This window comes from Chroicocephalus ridibundus, chromosome Z, assembly GCF_963924245.1.
Source record: "Chroicocephalus ridibundus chromosome Z, bChrRid1.1, whole genome shotgun sequence".
In the NCBI taxonomy this organism is placed as follows: Eukaryota; Metazoa; Chordata; class Aves; order Charadriiformes; family Laridae; genus Chroicocephalus; species Chroicocephalus ridibundus.
In genome coordinates this window covers 17,314,959-17,335,457 of record NC_086316.1, presented here as the reverse complement: position 1 = coordinate 17,335,457, position 20,499 = coordinate 17,314,959, and the positions used below count along the sequence as shown (strand labels likewise).

The 20,499-nt window shown below is 40.0% G+C and overlaps 1 protein-coding gene across 1 annotated transcript in view; it reads right to left on the bottom strand.

The window, feature by feature from the left end:
• Nucleotides 1-20,499, bottom strand: part of LVRN (laeverin) — a 39,885-nt gene continuing 19,386 nt past the window's right edge. The window contains exons 7-20 of the mRNA XM_063320422.1: nucleotides 19,764-19,907; nucleotides 19,381-19,446; nucleotides 19,180-19,245; nucleotides 17,943-18,112; nucleotides 16,463-16,539; nucleotides 14,212-14,351; nucleotides 12,230-12,285; nucleotides 10,801-10,954; nucleotides 9,793-9,887; nucleotides 8,980-9,087; nucleotides 5,142-5,312; nucleotides 2,915-3,055; nucleotides 1,614-1,689; nucleotides 1-147 (exon numbers count right to left, since the gene is read on the bottom strand). Of these exons, the coding sequence (XP_063176492.1) occupies nucleotides 1-147; nucleotides 1,614-1,689; nucleotides 2,915-3,055; nucleotides 5,142-5,312; nucleotides 8,980-9,087; nucleotides 9,793-9,887; nucleotides 10,801-10,954; nucleotides 12,230-12,285; nucleotides 14,212-14,351; nucleotides 16,463-16,539; nucleotides 17,943-18,112; nucleotides 19,180-19,245; nucleotides 19,381-19,446; nucleotides 19,764-19,907 (1,611 nt within the window). The remainder of the gene's footprint in view (nucleotides 148-1,613; nucleotides 1,690-2,914; nucleotides 3,056-5,141; nucleotides 5,313-8,979; nucleotides 9,088-9,792; nucleotides 9,888-10,800; nucleotides 10,955-12,229; nucleotides 12,286-14,211; nucleotides 14,352-16,462; nucleotides 16,540-17,942; nucleotides 18,113-19,179; nucleotides 19,246-19,380; nucleotides 19,447-19,763; nucleotides 19,908-20,499) is intronic.

Here is a 20,499-nt window from a genome sequence, read left to right as displayed (position 1 = left end):
TCAATCTTCTACATTCTTCTGTAACCAGTTGGCAACTCTGATTAGCAGTTCTCTCCTTTCCATATTTTCAGATTTTGTAAGCTCCAGGAGTAGAGTAGCAGCTACTCTCTCATCCTCTTCCAGTGTAGTGTTATAAAAAACCTGTAGCTGAAGAAATAAACACATGAGATTAGTGCAGATAACTTCACGTGCAGAAAGCAACTGTGTACCTGACAGATGCGTTAGACAGAAGTGCACAGAAAAGGGTGAGATGGCAGACACTAAAGAGGGGATGGGGCAAGCTTACTGATTTACACTAAGGTGGGAAAGCTCCTTGCACATCAGAAACGTGCCCTTTTGCTGTCCCTCTAAAAATCCCTTCAAATGCAGCCAACTTCACTAGTACTGGTGGTACCACACAGTGTCTAGGACTAGTTGTGTAGCAGAATCCTCTTGTGCTGCCTGTTGTACAATCACAGAACAAGAAGTCTTTCCTGTCAGTCTAATGAGCAGAAGACAAGAGAGGACTGGAGAATAGCAAGGAAACATATGGGGGGAGCAGGAAATGAACAAGAGAAATGAGATAGATGTCAGCATGATAACCAGCAATCTAACATGCCAGCAGCCCAACTTTTGGTACGTTTCCTGTAGACGTCACGGTAAAGGTGATCTCTACAGACAGATCTCAAAGAGGAAAAGGAGAAAGCTTTGATAATATTTATTGGGACTCAGTTCCAAACCTGAAGGTTCATTTAAAGGCTGGCACTGGGATATTGCTTTTGCCATAGCAGGAGTTAACTTGTCCCTAAAGGATAAAAGGTGAAAAACTTATGGTTCGTGAATGCTGAAGAGACATTTCTTTGATTTTAGGAGCTAACTCTCTGAATTGCTCTCCTCATTAAGTATCCCATCTCAGCTACTTGCTGTACACATGCATCAATCAACAGCAAAAAAGGGAAGTAAATTTTTCTTGTAATGACAGATACTAGCCGTTCAGGGCTGGCACAGAGATGTGGATCACATGCAGACAGCATAAAAGATGAGCTGTTGAGAAAAGAAAATAATATTTTGGGAAAGAATCTGGGGAGACTTGGGCTGGAGGCGGAAGAACAAGAAAAGAGTATGAAACAAGCAGTGGTAGTTATTAATTTGTCACAGACACTAGTGTGGATTATTGTGGGGAATAACCTAAAACAGCCTACGGTCACCTCCCACAGATTTCCACCCTTCAGCAGGTTTCCCCAAACCCATCCCCTGTTTCCAGATGTACAGCAGCCCAGTTAGAAAGTATTGTTCATGGGTCCATCTGGGCTGCCACGCAGTCAAAAGGAAAGAACTGTGTCACACACGTCGGCCACCGGGCAACCTCTTACACTGCCACCACACAGAGCAAGACAGCGTCCATCCCTGCACAAACGCTCGCTTTCATGCCATGCTTAACCAGCTGCACACACAGACCTGTGGGTGCACGTTCACGTATTTATTTCTCAGATGAGGAGGTATCATTTTTCTCAATGTCTCAACACAGCAACATCATATAATACATTCTATGATTTCTTTAAAAAACAAGATATTTAAAAGCCTGTATTTACAAACGAGCAGTAAAGTTAAAACTAACTGCTTCTCTGATTTACCTCTTGGATCTGTACAACTGTGTTGACAAATCTTCCCATGTCTTTTAATACATCATGTAACAATTCCTTCCCGTACCTGTAAAATTGAGATAAAGGTCCCTCAAATACCATGTTAGCAAATATACTACATTTCATCTCACTTGAAAATATTCCCACTATTTAGTTACTACTTACCATGTTGTAAATACTAACTAAGCTGAAGTTGCAATTGTGTACTCTTTTTTCCTTTTTAAAGAAATACCATTAACGCTCAATTTAGACATTCGAGCAGGATGAAGAACGCTAATTACCCTTCATTTTAATTTCTGGGTAAGATCTGGTATTTCTACTTTGATAACATGTATTCTTTGCTTAAAATACGTAATCTTTGTGAGCCCATACAGCTAAACTGACCTAGAAAGGCTACCTAATAATGATTCTGACAACTTGGTGTTTCTGTTGGTATCTTGAGGATGGCATATAAATTAATGCCCACGCTATTCTTTTAGTTTTAAAATAATGTGTCAGTTTCCCAGCAAATTTCTCATCACAACACAAAAAAGCTTTGTAAGGGAACACGCTGGTGTGACACAAACGAGCTACAGCTTGCCTTTTCTAGCGTTAGCAATAGAGATACACATTTGAATGCTCCCAGAGGGCTGGTCTTGGTTATGCTGCCACTAATGGCTCCCGATGGACCCCGCTGCCACCAAAGGCAGCAGAAATGCACTCTGTCACAGCCCCGCTGTTTTTCACCATTGCCAAGGAGTGAGGGAGCCTTCGATCAGACATCAAAATACTTGTTTTGCTCGAGACAGGTAGCCCAAGCTCATCTGCAGCTTACCTGCATCGGTGCAGGTAGGCTGGAGATGGGTTATGACTTAAATCAGGGACTAATACTGTAGTTGGTCCTTGCAGTGCTTGTGAACCTGTATGCTCCAATCCCCCATCTCTCCATACTCTCTTTGGAAAAGAGGTTACAGTCTTACTCCAGCATTTTATACTATGCTTGTGAAATGCTAGTGGGTAAACACATTTCTAGAGTCAGATGTTCCAGGAAATTTAACACCTAAAAGCACGGAAAGAGTCATGAACAGACTAATTTTTAAAGCATTCTGCATCTGACATGAGGTCTTCTTTGACATTAAGCCCTCATCAGGGTTGAATGCTGTGCATACTTAAGGAATTGCATCTATCATTACAAAAAGGCATCTCTGGACGGAAAGTCTACACCTGGATTTCACATCTCAAACACAAGGATAGAAGAAGAAGCCAAGGAGCCACAGAAGTAAAGGAGACCCAAATCTGATTGCTTACCATACCTTTCACTTAAAAGTGGCCAGTTTTCCGTAATAAATTCCCAGGCTATACGGTGCCCAATATCCTTAGTCGCCACATATAAGATGATGACTGAAGTACAATTGGAAGAAAATAATGTATCGCTGAGTCCATACTGCAAGTATCTGTTAGAAAAGAAGGTAATAATTGTACCTATCACTTGCTGTTTAACAGTGATGGCCTGGAAATACCATCTAGTTTGTGGAAATTCCTGTCTCAACAAATACCAGACTGTGGAAGGTTATCCCAAAGTTATTGTCACTCTGGGCTGTGCATTCAGCTTGGTTTTTGTCCTTCTGTTGGTGAAATCCCCTGTTCTTGCGCACTGACTCTCCACTCCTCAGGAAAATGAGGGTGTAGCACATCAGGTGGATATATGTGTCTTTCTTATCTGTGTTACAGAAAGACCACTCCTACCAGACAATCCTCTGAAAGGGCAAACTTCTTCTCAGTTGCTGGGAACTCACTTTGCTGTGACACAGGCGGAGCCTAGAGAGTGAGCCTGCAGTGAGACACTCTTTATGCAAACAGGACCTGTTTATAGGGTCCCCGATACCAAGACCCTGTAACAAGGGGTCTTGGATGCTTTCATGGGGGCTAAGGCATGATTTCAGAAGTATTTAAGGAAGTACCAGCCAGTGATGTCAGTGGCAGTGAGCACATTAATATCTTGAAAAAGTAAGTTACTATTCTCTTTGTTACCTCAGTTTATCGCCTTGCATGCTCCTGCGTTCAAGGAGCACTGGTAAAGAATTATCTTCTCATAGGGTCTTGCAGGCAGGTGCTTTATGGGTAGAGTAGATGAGTTGGCTTTCTCCCATTTGCATGCCATGACCATGCTTAACAGAATGGAAAAGAATATACCGAGAGCCAGGAAAAGCTCCTCACCCCAAAAGACTTTCAGGGTGGCATTTAGAAAAATAGATCGGCTTATCAACTACTAAGGCACAGGGAGGAAGAAGGTCATCACAGCTCCCTGAGCTTGCCAGGGATCGTTGCTGGCCTGTGCTAATGACGAAGTCAATAAAGGGCCATAACTTAGGTGCAAAATCAACATAGCTGATTGGACATATCTTCACAACCCATCTTGCCTTCTTCTCAGGCATATTTGTTCTGTCTTCTCAAATGACTGCCATCACAAGAGCAGGAGGCTGGCAGGAGAAACATCTCTGCTACTTTCAGAGCTTTAGACCCATTGAGTTTATGCCAGTTCTTGGATGATCATTCTTTAGGCCATCACAGGCAAATTTCTGTCCTTTGACAAATTCATTAGGCAACGTGGACATGACGGATTAAGAGAATTCAGCTTCAACATCTTTTTACTGATAAAGTGAAAAGATTTTATGTGGATGGCAGTAAAAGACAATAAATATAGTACTCCAAACTGTGTTCAGGAAGCATTTGGACAACACTCCTAGATACATGGCTTAACTTTTAGGTTGCCCCACATGGAGTCAGGAGTTAGACTCGATGATCTTCATGGATCCCTTCCAACTCAGGATATGCTATGATTCTGTGAAGCTGGGAATTTTAAAAAAATTACTTTTCAGTGTGAGTGTGCACTTCAAATGGTGAACAGCTTGCTAGTAACTCAATTTTAATTTTTGCCCTTAACCTGGGTGATTTGGCTTCCACACAGAGGCTAAATAGACTGACACTTTAGTTTGGAAACAAAATAAGAAGGGGAGAATGAATATGGGAAAATTACATAAAATCATAAATATAAGGGGAAAATGTCAGCGCAAATTATGGTAACTACGGTTTCTTACAGTGCAGAGAGTAAGGGCAGCTAATGGGTTCCAAGTTAAAAAACAACACGAAAACAGGTTTAAAACAAACCAAAATTGCTTTCAGTCAATATGCAATGTGTTGCGATAGTCTGCTATAAAGTCTGAAGTATAATTTTAGTTAGAAAAGGTCACTAGATATACTAACAGAAGACAGGCCCAGTGTTAGACACGAGACGCTGGTTACCAGCTCAGGAAATCCCTTTCCAGTTATTACCATCTGATTGTTATACCAGCAGAAGGATCATTTGTGATTGCCTTTTTATCGTACTTTCTCTGTTAGAAAACTTTTAAAATTCTTCCAGTGGTCTATAAGACACATGCTTCTGGGGCAGGCTAACCTCTAGCAGGTTTGCACAGTGCAGAATTTGTGTTCTTGTGATATACTTCTACATACAGAAAGATATAGTTTGATCAAGGTCACCTGTAAAGTAACCATGACTCTTTAGCACAGCTCATGGCAGAGAGCAGGATGTCTTTATCTTCCTTTGTGGAGTCGGTATGGTTATACATTTCCCATGCAAAATTCCATTCTTTTTCACCTCCCCCTGCAACACCATAGCAGCAGACCGTTCTTCTAATCAAAAAGGGAATTCTGCAAAGCAATATATGATTAAAAGTCAAAACCAGCAGTTAACGCATAACTGAAAATGAATGTTTATTTACAGTTAAAAGATGCACAAGAAAGGAAATATAAAACAGCAATCTAAATAAAGCTAGGAAATTTGAGGGTTTATTCATGGTTTAAACATTTAAAAAGCATGCAGTTTAAAGGAAAACCCAAAATAAATTTTAAAACCTTTGAGTCAAGCTATTTTGCGTACATACAGTGTCAATGACACTTTTTCACATCACAGATTAAGACATAGATCAGACCATTAAAGAGGGTACAGATGCATATAAACATCACCCCAGACAAGTCTTTTCAAAGTTTTCTGGGTGAATGCATCCAGCAGGGAGAGCCACGTGCATCACAAATGGAAACAGAAGCAACATTTCTCCATGCAACACTCAGCCTCCTATAACTCCCCCCCACCCCAGGGGACAATCCTCAAGATGGCAATGAATTTCGTAACAGAAATTAAATGACGACATTATCAGTGTAATACTCTACTTCATGTGCAAAGGCTGGACAGAAATTTTCTCCTGTGGCAATGATGTGACCCTGACATTAAGACATTCTCAACCCTTTCCAGTGATAGCAAAGTATTCCACTATATAGACTATCTGAAAACAGTTTACATTAGTGGTATTCTGGACTAACTTTCTGTAGGAGAATGGGTACCATTGCTACACGTGAAACGCTGAACATCCCGATGGCATACTGTTAATCTGCTTAGCATTACCAAAGACCAAGATTGTAAGTAGAAGTGTAAACACTATCTTCCATTAGATCAGGACATAGACTGGGAAAACCAGACAAGTTTCTGGTCACAAAAGCTGTTCTCCAGTCCCAAAACCAGAAGCAGATAATTAAAATTTAAATATAAATTGAGGAAAATTTCCTCAAAATTTCACTAGACCATCCTAGAGAAAATGGCGACAATACCAGCAGGAAAAGACAAAACACTAGTCAGAAAAAAGGCTATATGACAGCAATCTTCAAAGCAAAAGGTAGAGAAAACTTGTTTATAAACTTTGGAAACTAAGTGGGAGTGACGGGGATAGTTGGGTGTTCTGAATGGCAGACACCACTTGTTAAGAAAAAAGATGCAGGGATTTTGATACTCCCATTGTGGGTGGGGAATTTCACTGGCCTAATAACAGAAAGTATGGGCACATTTTATGTTTACTGCAAAGAATAATTTGGATTCATTTACCTGGATGTGTGCTGGAACATAGGGGATTTGCCACAGGGAATGATGCTTACTGAGATTGAGTGGTTATGTCAAGGCAAAGAACAGTCCTGCAAGGAATCCTTTCATGACAGATCTTATCTGAGTTACAGCGTCTAGTCATTTGCTTAACAATCATTTCATAACATTGCAGAAAGAGGCCACGGTAGGGTGATAACAGGGTAAAGCTGCTTTGGCTAAAATACAGCTATTTATTTTGCTAGTGCAGCTAGCAATAGTTTCAAGAAAACGTTGGTTACTGAGTGTGGAGTTGTTGTGGGTGAAGAGCAAAGAGACAAGCTCTGTGTATCATTTGGCTGCAGCCTACTCTGGGACATCTAGGGTGGTCCTGAAGTGGTTTATGTTATATAGTTCACAGAGGAAGTCCACTGTGGTCCAGAGGGACTTTGGAGCTTGAGGTTCTATGAGCTGAGGGGTGGGTCTTACTAATCTTGATATTTTGTTCTGGGAGTGGTTGTGTGGTTTGATATTGCAGTCCTGCCAGGATTCTCCCATTTCTGGATCTCGGGGAAGATGCAAAAAGCTGCTGGGAAGGAGGGTGGATTATTTTACGTCGCTTTCCTGGAACCAATGCAGAAGTGACATAGTGATTTCTTAACTTTTGGGGGCAACAGGAGTATATGGTTACCTTCAGTAAATAACTAAAACATACAGCAACATTGTCCCTCCCTCTAGACTAATTTTCTTCTTTCAAAAGAAGACAAGCCAGTAACAGCACCACAGAGAATACATTAATTTAGCTCTCTATCTCCACTTCGCTCCTAGAAGCAAAAACAGAGTAAAACTGAGAATCACAGCTCTTGGCTTGTTACCTCACGGAACAGATAAAAATCCACCGTATCAAGTGCAGTTATGTTCTGCCAGGAACTGTTTGGAAACATTCAGAGGAAAGCTGATCACGTTATTACTCCCTTCCACAGATGTGAGAATCCTGCTGGGTTCCACCTGCAGCAGAACAGCTATAGTGTGCTGCTATGAATTTTGCTCTCAGAATAGAGAACATAAAGGGATCATCTGTCTGTGAAGTCTGAGCCAAAATTTTATTGTGCCCTTTTCCTTTTCTATCCAGCAGATGAAAAGCCTCGTCTTTAACTGAACAGGAACTGTGATCTCTCATTTGAAACCTAAGAAGTGTCCTATCTCCTATGGGTTTTTTTCCTTAAAACATGATGATTTTTTTCATTTAATAAAATTAATAGTTTTTTCCACACTTTTAGCCATGGGAAGTGTGAGGCTGGAGAGTCCCTTTGAACTCATCTCAGTGCCAGGAAGGACAACGAAATCAATCTTCTCCATCTAATTTCACAGACTTTTCAGCTCTTCGACTCATACAAGTTACGTAGTATTCCACCAGGAAAAAAAAATATTTCAAATATTATTGATAGGGGAAGATAGGCGACTGTTTTGAAAACAGCCTCAGGATTCAGCATAGCATTGTTGCTTTTAGTGTGGGTTAGTAAGAATGTTCTCTCTGGAACATAACAGAATGTATTGAGGCTATTTAAACTTTACAGTTTAACTGCAAAGCACAATTTGCTTTTTATGAGGATGATCACTATGAAGCTATTTAAAAAAACTCACAAACATAAAAGTGCAAGTTCAGTTTACTTTGTCAACTACATATATCAACAAAGATACAAGTAACAATAAAATATTTATTACCACTAAGACAAATAATAAAAAAAAAGTTTAAATATTCACTCACCAGTGCCAATACTATTTGGCTATTGCATAGAAAAACATCAAAAGAAAGAAGGAGGAAAAAAGAATAAGAAGTTCAACACATCGTAAATTGTCTTTAACAACGCAATACTCGAATACAGAAAGTCTGATCCTGGTAGAGCCTAGACTCCATCCTCACAGACCAGGAACCTGACCACTGGGATCCTGTATCAGCATACGAACTGACAGCTGTTCCCTGCACCTCGTTACCTGATTACAGAACATGCAAGGCAATCCGATGGGCTCACCATGGGCAGATGCCTGTACCACACAAACATCACTTCACTCAGTATTGCTAAAAGCAGCTTAGAAACAGAGTTGGTGTACACGATAACCCTAAGGCTGTACTGAAGCAAAGGGACTGGAAAATATGGGATATGAGCCCTAATCTGAGGTCCACCTGTTATGCGGCTAAACAGATATTAGTTTTCATGGCAAAAATCTGCGTCTGCCAGGCTGTGAGGTCTATGTAAAAAGCAATAATTATGAAATCATTATAAAGTTGGGATTTGGGGAAGAGGAAGGGGTTAGGGGGGCACAGTTAGGCTTCAATTCTGTCATTCTGTTGAGAAAGCAGAGCAGTGTACAGGAGCGTTTCTCATTCTGCCTCCCCCGTGGAAAAGCCCTTCAACTTTCCACCTCACTTACACATGCACACCTCTAAGAGCACATTATCATTCTTACTTGTACTCGGGGTGGTCCATCCACTTAGCATACAGTTCAGATGACAGGTCCAAACAGTCTTGGAGGCCCAGCCAGCACGCTGTTGCAAAAAGTTTCTCCAAATACACTCTTGAAGGGAAGCCAAAACAGCAAGAATAAAAGACACGTATTCCACATTTGGACTAATGGAACTGTGCTCAACCAGCACAGTTTCAGCACATCATACTGTTAACTCAGGAGAACCTCTGCTAGAAACAGTTGAAGTTTAATTTAAAAGAAGAACCCAAAACCTACCAATAGTGGGTTCCTGACATCAATATTCATGGACATTAGTGAGGCTGCCAACGAACTATATTTTTTCTTAGTTTGTTGCGTGGTTTATATCCCTCTTTGTAATTTTAAAAGACTAGTTGCATCTACTTCAAATCGCTCTGACATTCAAGACTGGCTACAGTAGCGTTTATTTTAAAGTTGTAGGGACTGATCTATAAATCACATCTGAAGTTCATTGCTGTCAGTTTTCCCCCAACTTCCAGCAGCCCATTGAGCCTGTTCCCCAATAAACAAAATCTACCACTGAGCTCATTAAACTACCATCTTTTATGCTCACTAAATAGAATTAAGATATCCCAAACTATCCTGGTAGTGCGGTTTCATTGGAAGTGTCATCTTAAGTAACGCACACTTTTAGGACAGTAAAAATAACAATTCAGTTACATTCAAACTAATTAGAGCATTTTTCCCGTATCTTGTATTTAAATTTATAGAGGCAAACTGCAGCGTATCACATCAAATCAAATCAGAACAAACTTTTGAGAAAAGCAGAATACTTACTGAGCAAAATAATCATCTTCCAAAGCATCAATGTTTTGACGAATAAAACCTGCATAATAATGGTATATTGGCAACATTCTCTTTAAAAGGTATTTCTTTTAAAAGAAGGGAAAGAAAAATTACTTTAATTTAGATGCAAGTTTTTATTTTACTGTATTTTTCTTTACTTGCTCAGATTTTTCCTAAATATTTACCACTATTAATTTCTTGACAACACAGCACATTAAAATAAAGTATATAAATTTGGTTTAAAATTCAATACACCTGTACCTTCATTTAAACTGGCAAGTCAGCATTTCACATCACTTTGAACTCATTGCGAAAGAAAACAAATGCTCATTCTCAGAGAAAAAGACAGAAAAAGAACTTCTCAATAGAAAAGACATTGTTCTCCCATATTTTAAATATACCTTTACTTTTAGAACTTAATAGAACTACTATTGTGGGATTGTATTTTAAACAAAAGTGAAATCTTCTTCAAATAGAAGTCAAGGAAATAAATAAGTATTATCTCGGGTAGCTCAAATATGGGAGCAAATCATCTCATTTAGTATCCAGACCCAATTCCTTCTTTCTCTCCATGAAGACGAACTGAAGACAACACAAACCACAGAGTACATACATACTATATGCCCTTTACACACAGCAGCGTTACTCCCATTACTTCCTACTGACTATTTACTACTGACTGATAGCTGTATTTTCCAGATCCTCAGTTTTACAAAAACCTAGGATGAAGTTTAATATCACGTATATGAACATACTTCTGCTTTACAATAAGAATTGCTTGAGATTCAATTATATCTATCATTGAAGATGTAGCAATAAGTACCTCCTCCTATTAAAAAACAATAAGGTTGACAAAATCATGCAAAGAGAAAAACATGCAAAAGGAACAACAACCCATCATAGTCGTCGTTACATTTTTGAGACTTTAAAAAGCATTCATTTTAGTCTCATTTATTTGAATGGTCTAGCATCTTTGCTAACTAACAAAAAAGGTGATACCTTTAGAAGTGGATATACTTCATAGTTCTTCAGAGTACCTTCCAAATTCTCGGGTACTAGGTTTAACAATACCGCATTCCATACGAAGAGTTCATCTTCTCTGGCAAGGTACTTTGTTAGTTCAAGAGCTGTTTCAATCTGCATGTAGCCAAACCTATTTGAAAATAAAAACACCCTCATACTCGAGCATACCTATTCACATTAATTACCTACCATGAATATCTTTTTATTTGTGAAACTGACAATAAAACATCAGGATACTGCATGGAGAGGGACCTAGAAAAGCCGTTGGAAAAATAAAATAAATATAAAACAACGGTGCTTTTAAGATTTAACTCTCAAAACATTTATTGCAGAGCACAGAGCCACTATGAAAGCGATAAGACAATCACGTCAGTACGCAGACTGTATTCTGCTTGTGTCTGCAGGATACAGTACAGGCACCTTTACAGCATGTGTCAGTCTCACTAGAACAAATGACGGAAAAGAGCACTGTTTGAAGTTATAATACATTTTTATTGCTAAACAACATATTTTCATTACAGGTTCTTTTGTGGAATACACATTTTTGTAAAAAATCAAACAATTCACGTGCACACTATTTGTGGAATTAACAACTTCAGCATGGCATTTTGGTGCCTCAGTGTGGAATAAGCACAGAATTAGGTTTTTTCCCAGTAAAATTCCAATTCCAAAGCCCCTCGCCTCCAGAACAGAAACATTTCTACTGTATTTACAAAGGACCACAGTTCTGAACTTCGCAGTTACAGTCCTTATTAAATAGGAGTTTTGAGCTCTCTTATGAGAAAGGACATTTGTATGAGAAGGGGAATGGGAATTTTTACTTCTTCCTCTCAGAGCGACCTCCAGGGGGCCTGAGGGGAGGCACTATGCTTTGGCCACCCCCTCCCCGAGCTCCCACATCATGGGTGTCTGATGCGTTTGGGATCTCTGGTACCTTTGAGGCACAGACATATTTATTGCTTCTTCAGCTCGACTGCTGACCTCTCTAGCACCACAGGCGCGAACAACCAAGTCATCCTTCAGCGAGGGAAGTAAAAGAGGTGTTAAGAGTGAAGCAGGACAGTGTAGCTGAGCCAGCCCAGAATAAATTAAGGAAAATTCAGAATGTTCGTTCAGAATCGTTTTTTCTGTTACAACAAATATAGGTTAGTCCCTAAAAAAACTCATGACAGTGCCATTATTTAAAATATTTCCTAAGAGTTGGAACAAAAGTTAAAAGAAATTTCGAAAGAAATCACTCAGCACTGACAGAATAATGGATTAAATACTTCTCCACCATTTTTTTCCAAACATCTGTTGTTCTTACAAGGCACATATGGGTAGGAATGAATGAAGCAGAATTAGCAATGTTGAATGCAATAATGTAGTTTAATAATTTTCCATGACGTATTCAAAACATACTTACTGTGTTAATGCAAAAGCATCGTCTATCAGCTGGCACCTGCTGACAGCGGGAATAGCCTGCAGAAAGCATTCATGTGGCGTTAATAGATCTAAACATGTCATTAAGACTTTAAAAAAGCTATACTGTGTTTCAGAAGGATAAGACAAGTCTTTAACACTTCTTCTAAGCCAAAATCTTCTACGGAACATCATAATGTTCTGTTCATCATCATTTCATCCTGGAGGAGAGAAGGCTCCGGGGAGACCTTATAGCCCCTTCCAGTACCTGAAGGGGGCCTACAGGAAAGCTGGGGAGGGGCTGTTTGCAAGGGCATGTAGCGATAGGACGAGGGGCAATGGTTTTAAACTAGAGCTGGGTAGGTTTAGATGAGCCATTAGGAAGAAGTTCTTTACACTGAGGGTGGTGAGACACTGGCACAGGTTGCCCAGAGAGGTGGTGGAGGCCTCATCCCTGGAGACATTCAAGGCCAGGCTTGATGTGCCTCTGAGCAACCTGGTCTAGTTGAAGATGTCCCTGCTGACTGCAGGGGGGTTGGACGAGATGATCTTTAAAGGTCCCTTCCAACCCAACACATTCTATGACTCTATGATAAAATGGATCCTGCATTTTAAGCTGAAGTTACGTGCTTTTAGGAATGTTTATATAGATAAATATATAAATTTACAGCTACATAATATATTTAGACATATAAATAAACAGCTACAGTACATTAAGCACGGAATTTCAAGACCCCTTTTATTTGCATGCCATAATGAAAATTAAAATACGGAAATGCTACATTTCCTAAAAATCTCCTAGTATATATCATTTTGGTACATTTTTTCCTTTTGAGGCTTCAGTTCAGAATACGTGCTCAGATTAGTCAGGAGCAGAGTCCCTGGCACGATCATAAATTAAGTAAGCGAGGCAGAGCCGTGGAAGCCCTGCCTACAGCTGGTGCTCTCGCAAGCACTGCTGGTCCCTCCTTGTCTCCTCCCTGTTTCCATGCCCCTTCGGCTCGGCCGCTGCTTGAGCGAACCTTCCCACTGACCGGTGCCAAAAAGTCAGCTGCCCAAGTCAGCACAGACCTTATTTCCTGCTGCCTTAGATTTGCTGTGAAAGAAAAAAACCCTAGAAGAAAGGAAACCAGTGTGCTGTAGAAAGGTTTAGCCACACCACATGCCCTGATCAGCCAACCTCATGTCTAGACCTTCTGGAGAAGTCATCTGACTGCACTGATTACTATTATGCCGAAAGCTTAAGCTTTCTCACCGTTGTTACTAAAAGCAATGATCTGACATTACTACTGCAGCCTTTGTCTCACTCTAGGGTTAAACAACGTGAAGTACCAGGCAACCCACATGTACAGGCTGTTCCATACTGCTTTCACCTTCAGCCCAAGCTGTGGCAGTGAGGTGGGCTGAAGTCTACTCTGAGTTGCAGTGGTTACAGAGGACTGAAAGAGCCCAAGTAGAACTGATTGGAACTTCTAAGAAAAATCTCCACCAAAAAAACCCAAACCAAGCAACCAAAAAAACCAAGTCAGATGATTTTTTTTTTTATTTTTTTGGAAATTTCACTGGCAGAAATATTGTGGTTTGAGGAAATGGGGAAAGAAAAAGCTTTCTCACAGCTATCCTTCACCATGGTTACTGAACAGTAGATACAGTAGATAAAGCTCTGTTACACATCCATAATGATAACTCTTTGAGCCAAATTTAAGAGACTGGAGGAACGACAAGCTGTTAAGACAACTTTGAAGACAGCATGCCATCTCATGTAAAGTCATTTTTCATGCTTATGTGAAACTATTTGGGACTGTTCCTCTTCCACTATGGAAAGCTGCCAGTGACTTTAGCGGTGCAACAGGGGATCATTTCTTCTTATGTGATACACGAGTTTCTCATTATTCCAGATTTTCATCAATGGGATTACTGGTAAGAACTGCAAGAAGGAAAACCTGGGAAAAGTCTATAAACTTAAGAAAACAAATATGATCTTACCTTTGGATCATTTTCAAGCAAGCGTGCTAGTCTTTTTAAGTTTAATTGATCATAGTTCACTCTGTAGTATCCAGTTAAATTTACATTCAGCAGGATCCAGTCGTATTCTGACTCTGACACTTGCATTTCAGGAAATACGTCTGTAAAGTGACATTAAAATGTATCGGTTTATTTTCCGTGCACTGCTAAATCCTCATGCACTTATAAACACTGGACTTGGTGCCTCTCTGTTTAAGGTTCTCAGTTTGAGGCCGGACTCAAAGAGAATTCCCCAAAAGCGTGGTGCATTTGTGATCTCTGCTCTGCGCAGCAGAAGAATGTCAACAAGCAACTGACCCCTCCGGTACTGAGCGCCTTCAGATGGCAAAGGGGAGGCTGAAGACCCACTTTGCTCCTACCCTTTAGCTCACAGGCAGCCGGGAGAGCTCAGAAAGGCTACCCCAGAATAAACAGCCTGGGTGAAGAGCAATACCCCTCACATACCTGCTGCAGGGCATGCACCCCCAGCACATCTGCTGCTCCCAGCGCTGCTCCAACACACAATGCTCAGGACCTCACAGAAGAACTGAACTGACCACCTACCAGTATTCACATTAATGGAGATCAAGGAAAGCAAAACAGCTAAGTTTATGCAAGAGACAAGTAATAAAAAATTTTTATTTTAAATAAAATAGTCCTGTAGTCTTTTTGAGTTACGTCACTCACTAAAGGCTTCCTCCTGCAGTCCCATTTCATCTCACCTACTTTATGTGTGCTTGTCTGATTACTTGCTCCTGGTAGCCTACATCTGAAGGAGCCGCTGCAGCCTGCCTCATCAGAAAAGGATTCAAATGCTGCTTTAACTGGCTACAATCATCCTGATTTAAGAAGGCAAACTCTCTTGAGACAATAAATCAATATCGGTAAGCAGTCTAGACCCAGCACTGCTTTACTCCCAATAGAAGACTGAGACTTCAGTGTGTTTTGACAGAGCAAGTGCTACAGGATTCATCCTCAGTCACCAAGTTAAATGAGATGGAAAAGCGGCACATGACAGATACTGGCTTACCTATTTAAAAACAGCTAGTGGGTGTCTAGAATATGCCACTAGCAGTACTTCCCCTGTAATGGCGTATTGGTTCAATGCTCTGCTAATCATCAAGGGCACTTTTAGATCCAGCTAAAATAGCAAAACTATGCTCCTCCACTCCCCAGGCTGAGTGAAACATCTTCTGCCATAACAGCCCCACCCTCCCTCCCAGTGCGTCCTTTTCCGCTGTGCAGACATCTCACCCAGGGACAGTGACCAACATGATTGTATGGGCAGGAGCTACGTATGTGGACATGGCCTGAGGAGCCCTACACCAACAGGACAGGCTTTTAACACTGTGCAGTGCAGCGCGGGATGGACACGCTTGGCTGCTGGTAGCAGCCCAGCTTGGACCTTGGAGTTTAATTTAACCGGTTTAGAAGCAAGGTAAGTTAAGTCCTGCAGACCTCTCTGCAGCAAAAATACACATATGTGAAATTACTTTTGAGACGTTTCCTCTTTATGGATTGTTATGCGACTGCAGCAACTATTCCAAAATTCAAGTTAAAACTGTTTTATGTACCAAATCCCTCATTTTCATTTACCAAAACCGTTCTGATGAATACCTCTGAATAACAACGTAACAGTTCTCCACTAGAAGCCATTTCAGTATCACAGGAACAAAATGGTAACTGAATTTAAACTTACCCTTAACATTTCTGCCTTTGTAAGAAACCATTTGGTTTATTTATGCATCAAAAAGTCAAAAATAAAATTATTGTTTTTTAATCTTAAAATGTGAATGCAAGTTCCTTGACTGAATACCGTCTGGTAAGCTTGATACATGGCTTTCAAACACAAGTGGAATGTGTTTTAAAGATTGAATTTCTACTTTATCATAGTCCCTTCAGGCAGATGCAACCTGATGGGTTTTTCTGATAACTTCTGTAGCTTTTAAGTCACATGATGGCTGAGGAAACGGCATTGGTATTACTTCAATAATGCAAGCTAAGCACACGACACTAGTCCTTACAAGCAAGTACTGCCTAACAATTCTTTTCTGCAAATTTTCTAATTTTTCACCTTAGCAATCACTGGTTTATTTAACTTTAAAGCATTCAGAGGAATAAACATCGACTGTTTGCTTATTTACTTGTCCATATACTGTGAAACAATCACTCAAGCTGTCTTATTGCCTGAAAAAGAGAGAAAATAGCACGTGTGAACAAATACATTACTTACTGCTGCTTTTATCTAGCCATATTAAGGGCTGTGATGATCCATTTCTCATCCAAGAAACAGGAATAATCCATGTGTTACTTAACAAAGCAAAACAAAACAGATTAATTCTTATGTTAAACAAAAACCCCTCTCAGATGATGCTAAACTATATTGCAGATGAGTTTCTTCTTACAAGAGACTCCATCTACCTTCTCTCCTCTCTGATGCACAAAAGCTCATGAGATCGTGGTACTTACCCTGAATCAGCACTTTGGTTCATCAAAGATAAGGGAGTTTTAGCATGGCTTTAAATAGGCACTCATATCGAGAACATTGTTCAATGCTAGGTATTTGAATACCACTGTATCTCTGTGCTCTGGCTTTCCTTCTTCAGGCAATAATTTTATTCTCCTCACTTACTACACTTCACCCTATTTCTGGAGAATGTACAGCTCCTTTTCAGAAGGCTATTTACTAAAATAGGCCCCAGGCAAGCAATACAACTGTAATTTCCTTTCTAAGGGAATGTAAAACTCCAAGGGAAAACAGATGAAAGCTTCAAAACCCTGAAAAATTCTGTAATACACGTCCTGGATTTTCTTACATTCACATGGTGTTGCCTCTCGCTAACTACAGTAAAAGATTTAACATTTGTAACTTGGAACTCCTTATCTGAGCTTACCAAAAATGCTGAATGTACTACTGCTCTGCAATCCCTGGAGCTTTGGAGCAAAGGGAACTCTGTGGTTCTCGTCAAAATTTCTTTTGGCTGTGTGTATGACCAACAGTAGCACCCAGGCAAAGAATGCTTTGGGTCTTGCTCTCCTTTATACTGTTCCCCTCCATGAGAACTCATCTCATGGGCCCTGACCATGCAACCCAATGCTCATGACAGCTGCTGAAAGTTCAAACTCTAGCCACGAGTTTCCAAAGTGGGTGACCAAAGGCAGGTCCTTCCATCACCGTTTTTAGGCACCTAAATAAGCAGCACAGCTTTCAAAAGAACCAGGCACACGGCAACGTTCGCTGACAGGAACTTTGGAGCTGTGTGTCAGGTACTCAGCGCTTTCTGAGAAAGGGCTCATTTATGTAAGTACTTAAATGCAACCCCTTTATCCTTGCCAAGCCGAAGAGACTGGGAACACGTGCACTGGAGAGAAGCTACAGCAGGGTTCACCCAGGTCCCTAGTCCATACAACCGAGGGATGAGGAAAGAAGAAAATGCCAGCAAAACTCCTGCAACCTATTCATGGCCTGTGTCTGTCCTTACGAAGCTGTTACGTGGCTGGAAAAGTCACTACTCCAGAGGAAAGCAACCTTTTGGCAAAACAAATAGCTTGCAGAACTATTGCAAACTCCAGTCTCAAGCAGGTTTTACTTGACAGCTCATGACAAGAAAAAACATAAAGTTAAAAAATCAGATAGTCAACACATGTCCTAACTGAAGAGTTTCCTGCAAAAAATAGGGTAAAACCACAATAAAAATACAAGGTAAACATACTTGTAAGAATCAGTATTGTTTTCATTCTTTTTATTAAAAAATTGCTCCTGACTGATTGTGCCAGTCGTTAGATTTAATGTTAAAACTGGGAACCCATTTTGGCATGTCCAGGAATCCATTATTTGTTTTACAGATGCTGGCAACTGAACTTCATCCTGTGCATCTACAACCTGCAAGAGAAACAGGAATTAGAAATAGTAATGATAAATTGCTTACTGATAGGCCTTCAGCAACACTCTAGGGGTTAGTCTAACGTATTAGAGAAAATATAACTGCAGTTTGATGGCCTTTGATTTATGCAAAAAATCAATGTACCAAAGTCCAAACATTATTGACATTATAATAAAGACAGCATAAGCCTTTTTAGGAATTTTGAAATACTGAGATAACATTTCTTATTCTTATAAACTGACTGCTAACTTTTCTCTTTTCGGTATTAATATACTTACACACCTGTATGGCTATGACAGACTTGATTTGTTAATTTCATTCAAATAAAGATGCCGAAACACAAAGATTTTTAAGTATAGTAAAGACAAGTTCTTACTATAGTAAAGAACAGTAAAGACAAATTGAAAAAGATACTAAGCTGGAGTCCCAACTAGTGTGAATTGGTACGGCCTCTGCTGGCTTAAAAGATGTGACAGCCTTGCATATCTGAAATTGTGGCACTCTTGTTCTCAACCTAAGGCTGAGTCTGCCACACAATGGAAGCCTTCTGTAGAGGAACAGGAAAGTAGAGTTTTAGAAAATAAACCTATTATTAGCATCTGTTTACTTAGTCAGATTTCTACCAAAATCAGCAAAGTGTTAAACGCTGAGCTACTGCCCTGCGTATAGACTTTGCTGGATCTGTGACATATCAGCACCTCTGATTATCAAGGCCTGAGCATCACACACTCTGGCCTGGCAAAACTGAAGCTCCAGAAGAACAGGCTATGCAATTTCACATAGGCTTAGGCAACCTCCATGAAACCCAAAACTCCACCTGGCCCTGATTTCCCATCTGATCTCTCTACTCCTTGCACTTTTCTCCACTGATCTCAGGTGCAGTAAAGCAGCCGAATAAACACTTGTGAAGACATTAGCCGAAAGAGCCAGCAAAGCAAATTTTATGTGAGAGAAAGACGGCACTAGGGATAGCCAAATTCCAGTGCAGTCTCCTACAAACAGAATATGCCCTAAACTTGGACGGTGCCAAACACAAGAGCAGGAATACTAGAGATAAAATGAGTACCATCTGTATGTGAGTCCAGAGATCATCTTGGTTAGCATTTGAGAAGGAAAATTCTTTCAGATATGACTGTATGGAAACAAAGAGAAGCATCAGAATTCATGAGGGTTCAATGAAAAACATCAGCAAAGCAAACAGCAATTTGTACAATTTTAATTTTCAAGCTTATAAATCAAGATCAAGGCGTTAGTTTTTCAAACTTACAGTAAGTGCTCTGATAAACAACTTCTCAGTCAGGAAACCAGAAAGCATCCAGGTAATAGAAGCCCCCTGGAGTACAAAAAAAAAAAAAAAAAGCTATGAGGAAACATGAGTTATTATTGCAAGTATTACTGCAGTATTTTTTTAAACTATATTTCAGAGAAGTTAGTCAGGCTACTCCTACGATTCATATTTCACGGAGGTTAAAAATGTTTTCACCGTTTCTTTCATAGCCAAATAGATTTGCAACATCCAGTATATTTGTGTGTGCAGCAGAAACAAATTTTGAATGACAAAACAACCTAAAAAAACATTGTAATTCAAACCTGCTTTGTACCATTAATTCACAATATACAAGAATCAGGAAGAATTTTATAGTTTTTAACCTTGTTGTACGTGATGCTGTCGAACAGAGACATTAAAGAAAATGATCCTTTGATCTTGTCTTCACTCTCTGACAGTGATCGAACTCCTATTTCATTGTCTTCACTTAAGACAGGTTGTACAACATGATCATAGAAGATTTTATCCTGCAAGAAAAAGACAAATCTAAGTGAGCTGAACAGAAAATACTTATTCTCAGGAGAGAATGCAGATTATGGTATCAGCACTAATAGAAATAGTCTGGCAGTAAACAAGGAACACTCCTTTCCCCCCATCTCTAACTTTCCCATGAGTAAAAGGGACCGTACACCTGATCCTAACGTTTTCCACATGCATCATTAGTAACCAGTGAAAATTTTACATCTGAGAAGACAGTGGGCTTGGGCCTGACAAAGACAATTACAGCACAATCCACAGAGAAAAATAAGACAACTATATTAATCAGCCAATGAACAAACACTGAAAACCCATACCTCATTTACATCCATATGTCATCAATAAGGCAGCATCTTCCACCTATATTCTCTGTTCTCCTGATACAACCCTGATCAATAACCTAAAAACTAAGCTACTGAGGATAGCAAAGTTTAACCATGCAGCATTTCTGCCATCACACAGCGAGAAATATGGAGGGAAAATGGCTCCTTTGGTGTACACCAGTGCAGTTCTCTGTTTTACAAATTGTCCTGGTTTGAGCGACACAGGATTAATTTTTCTTCTAATGTTTGGGAAAACTGC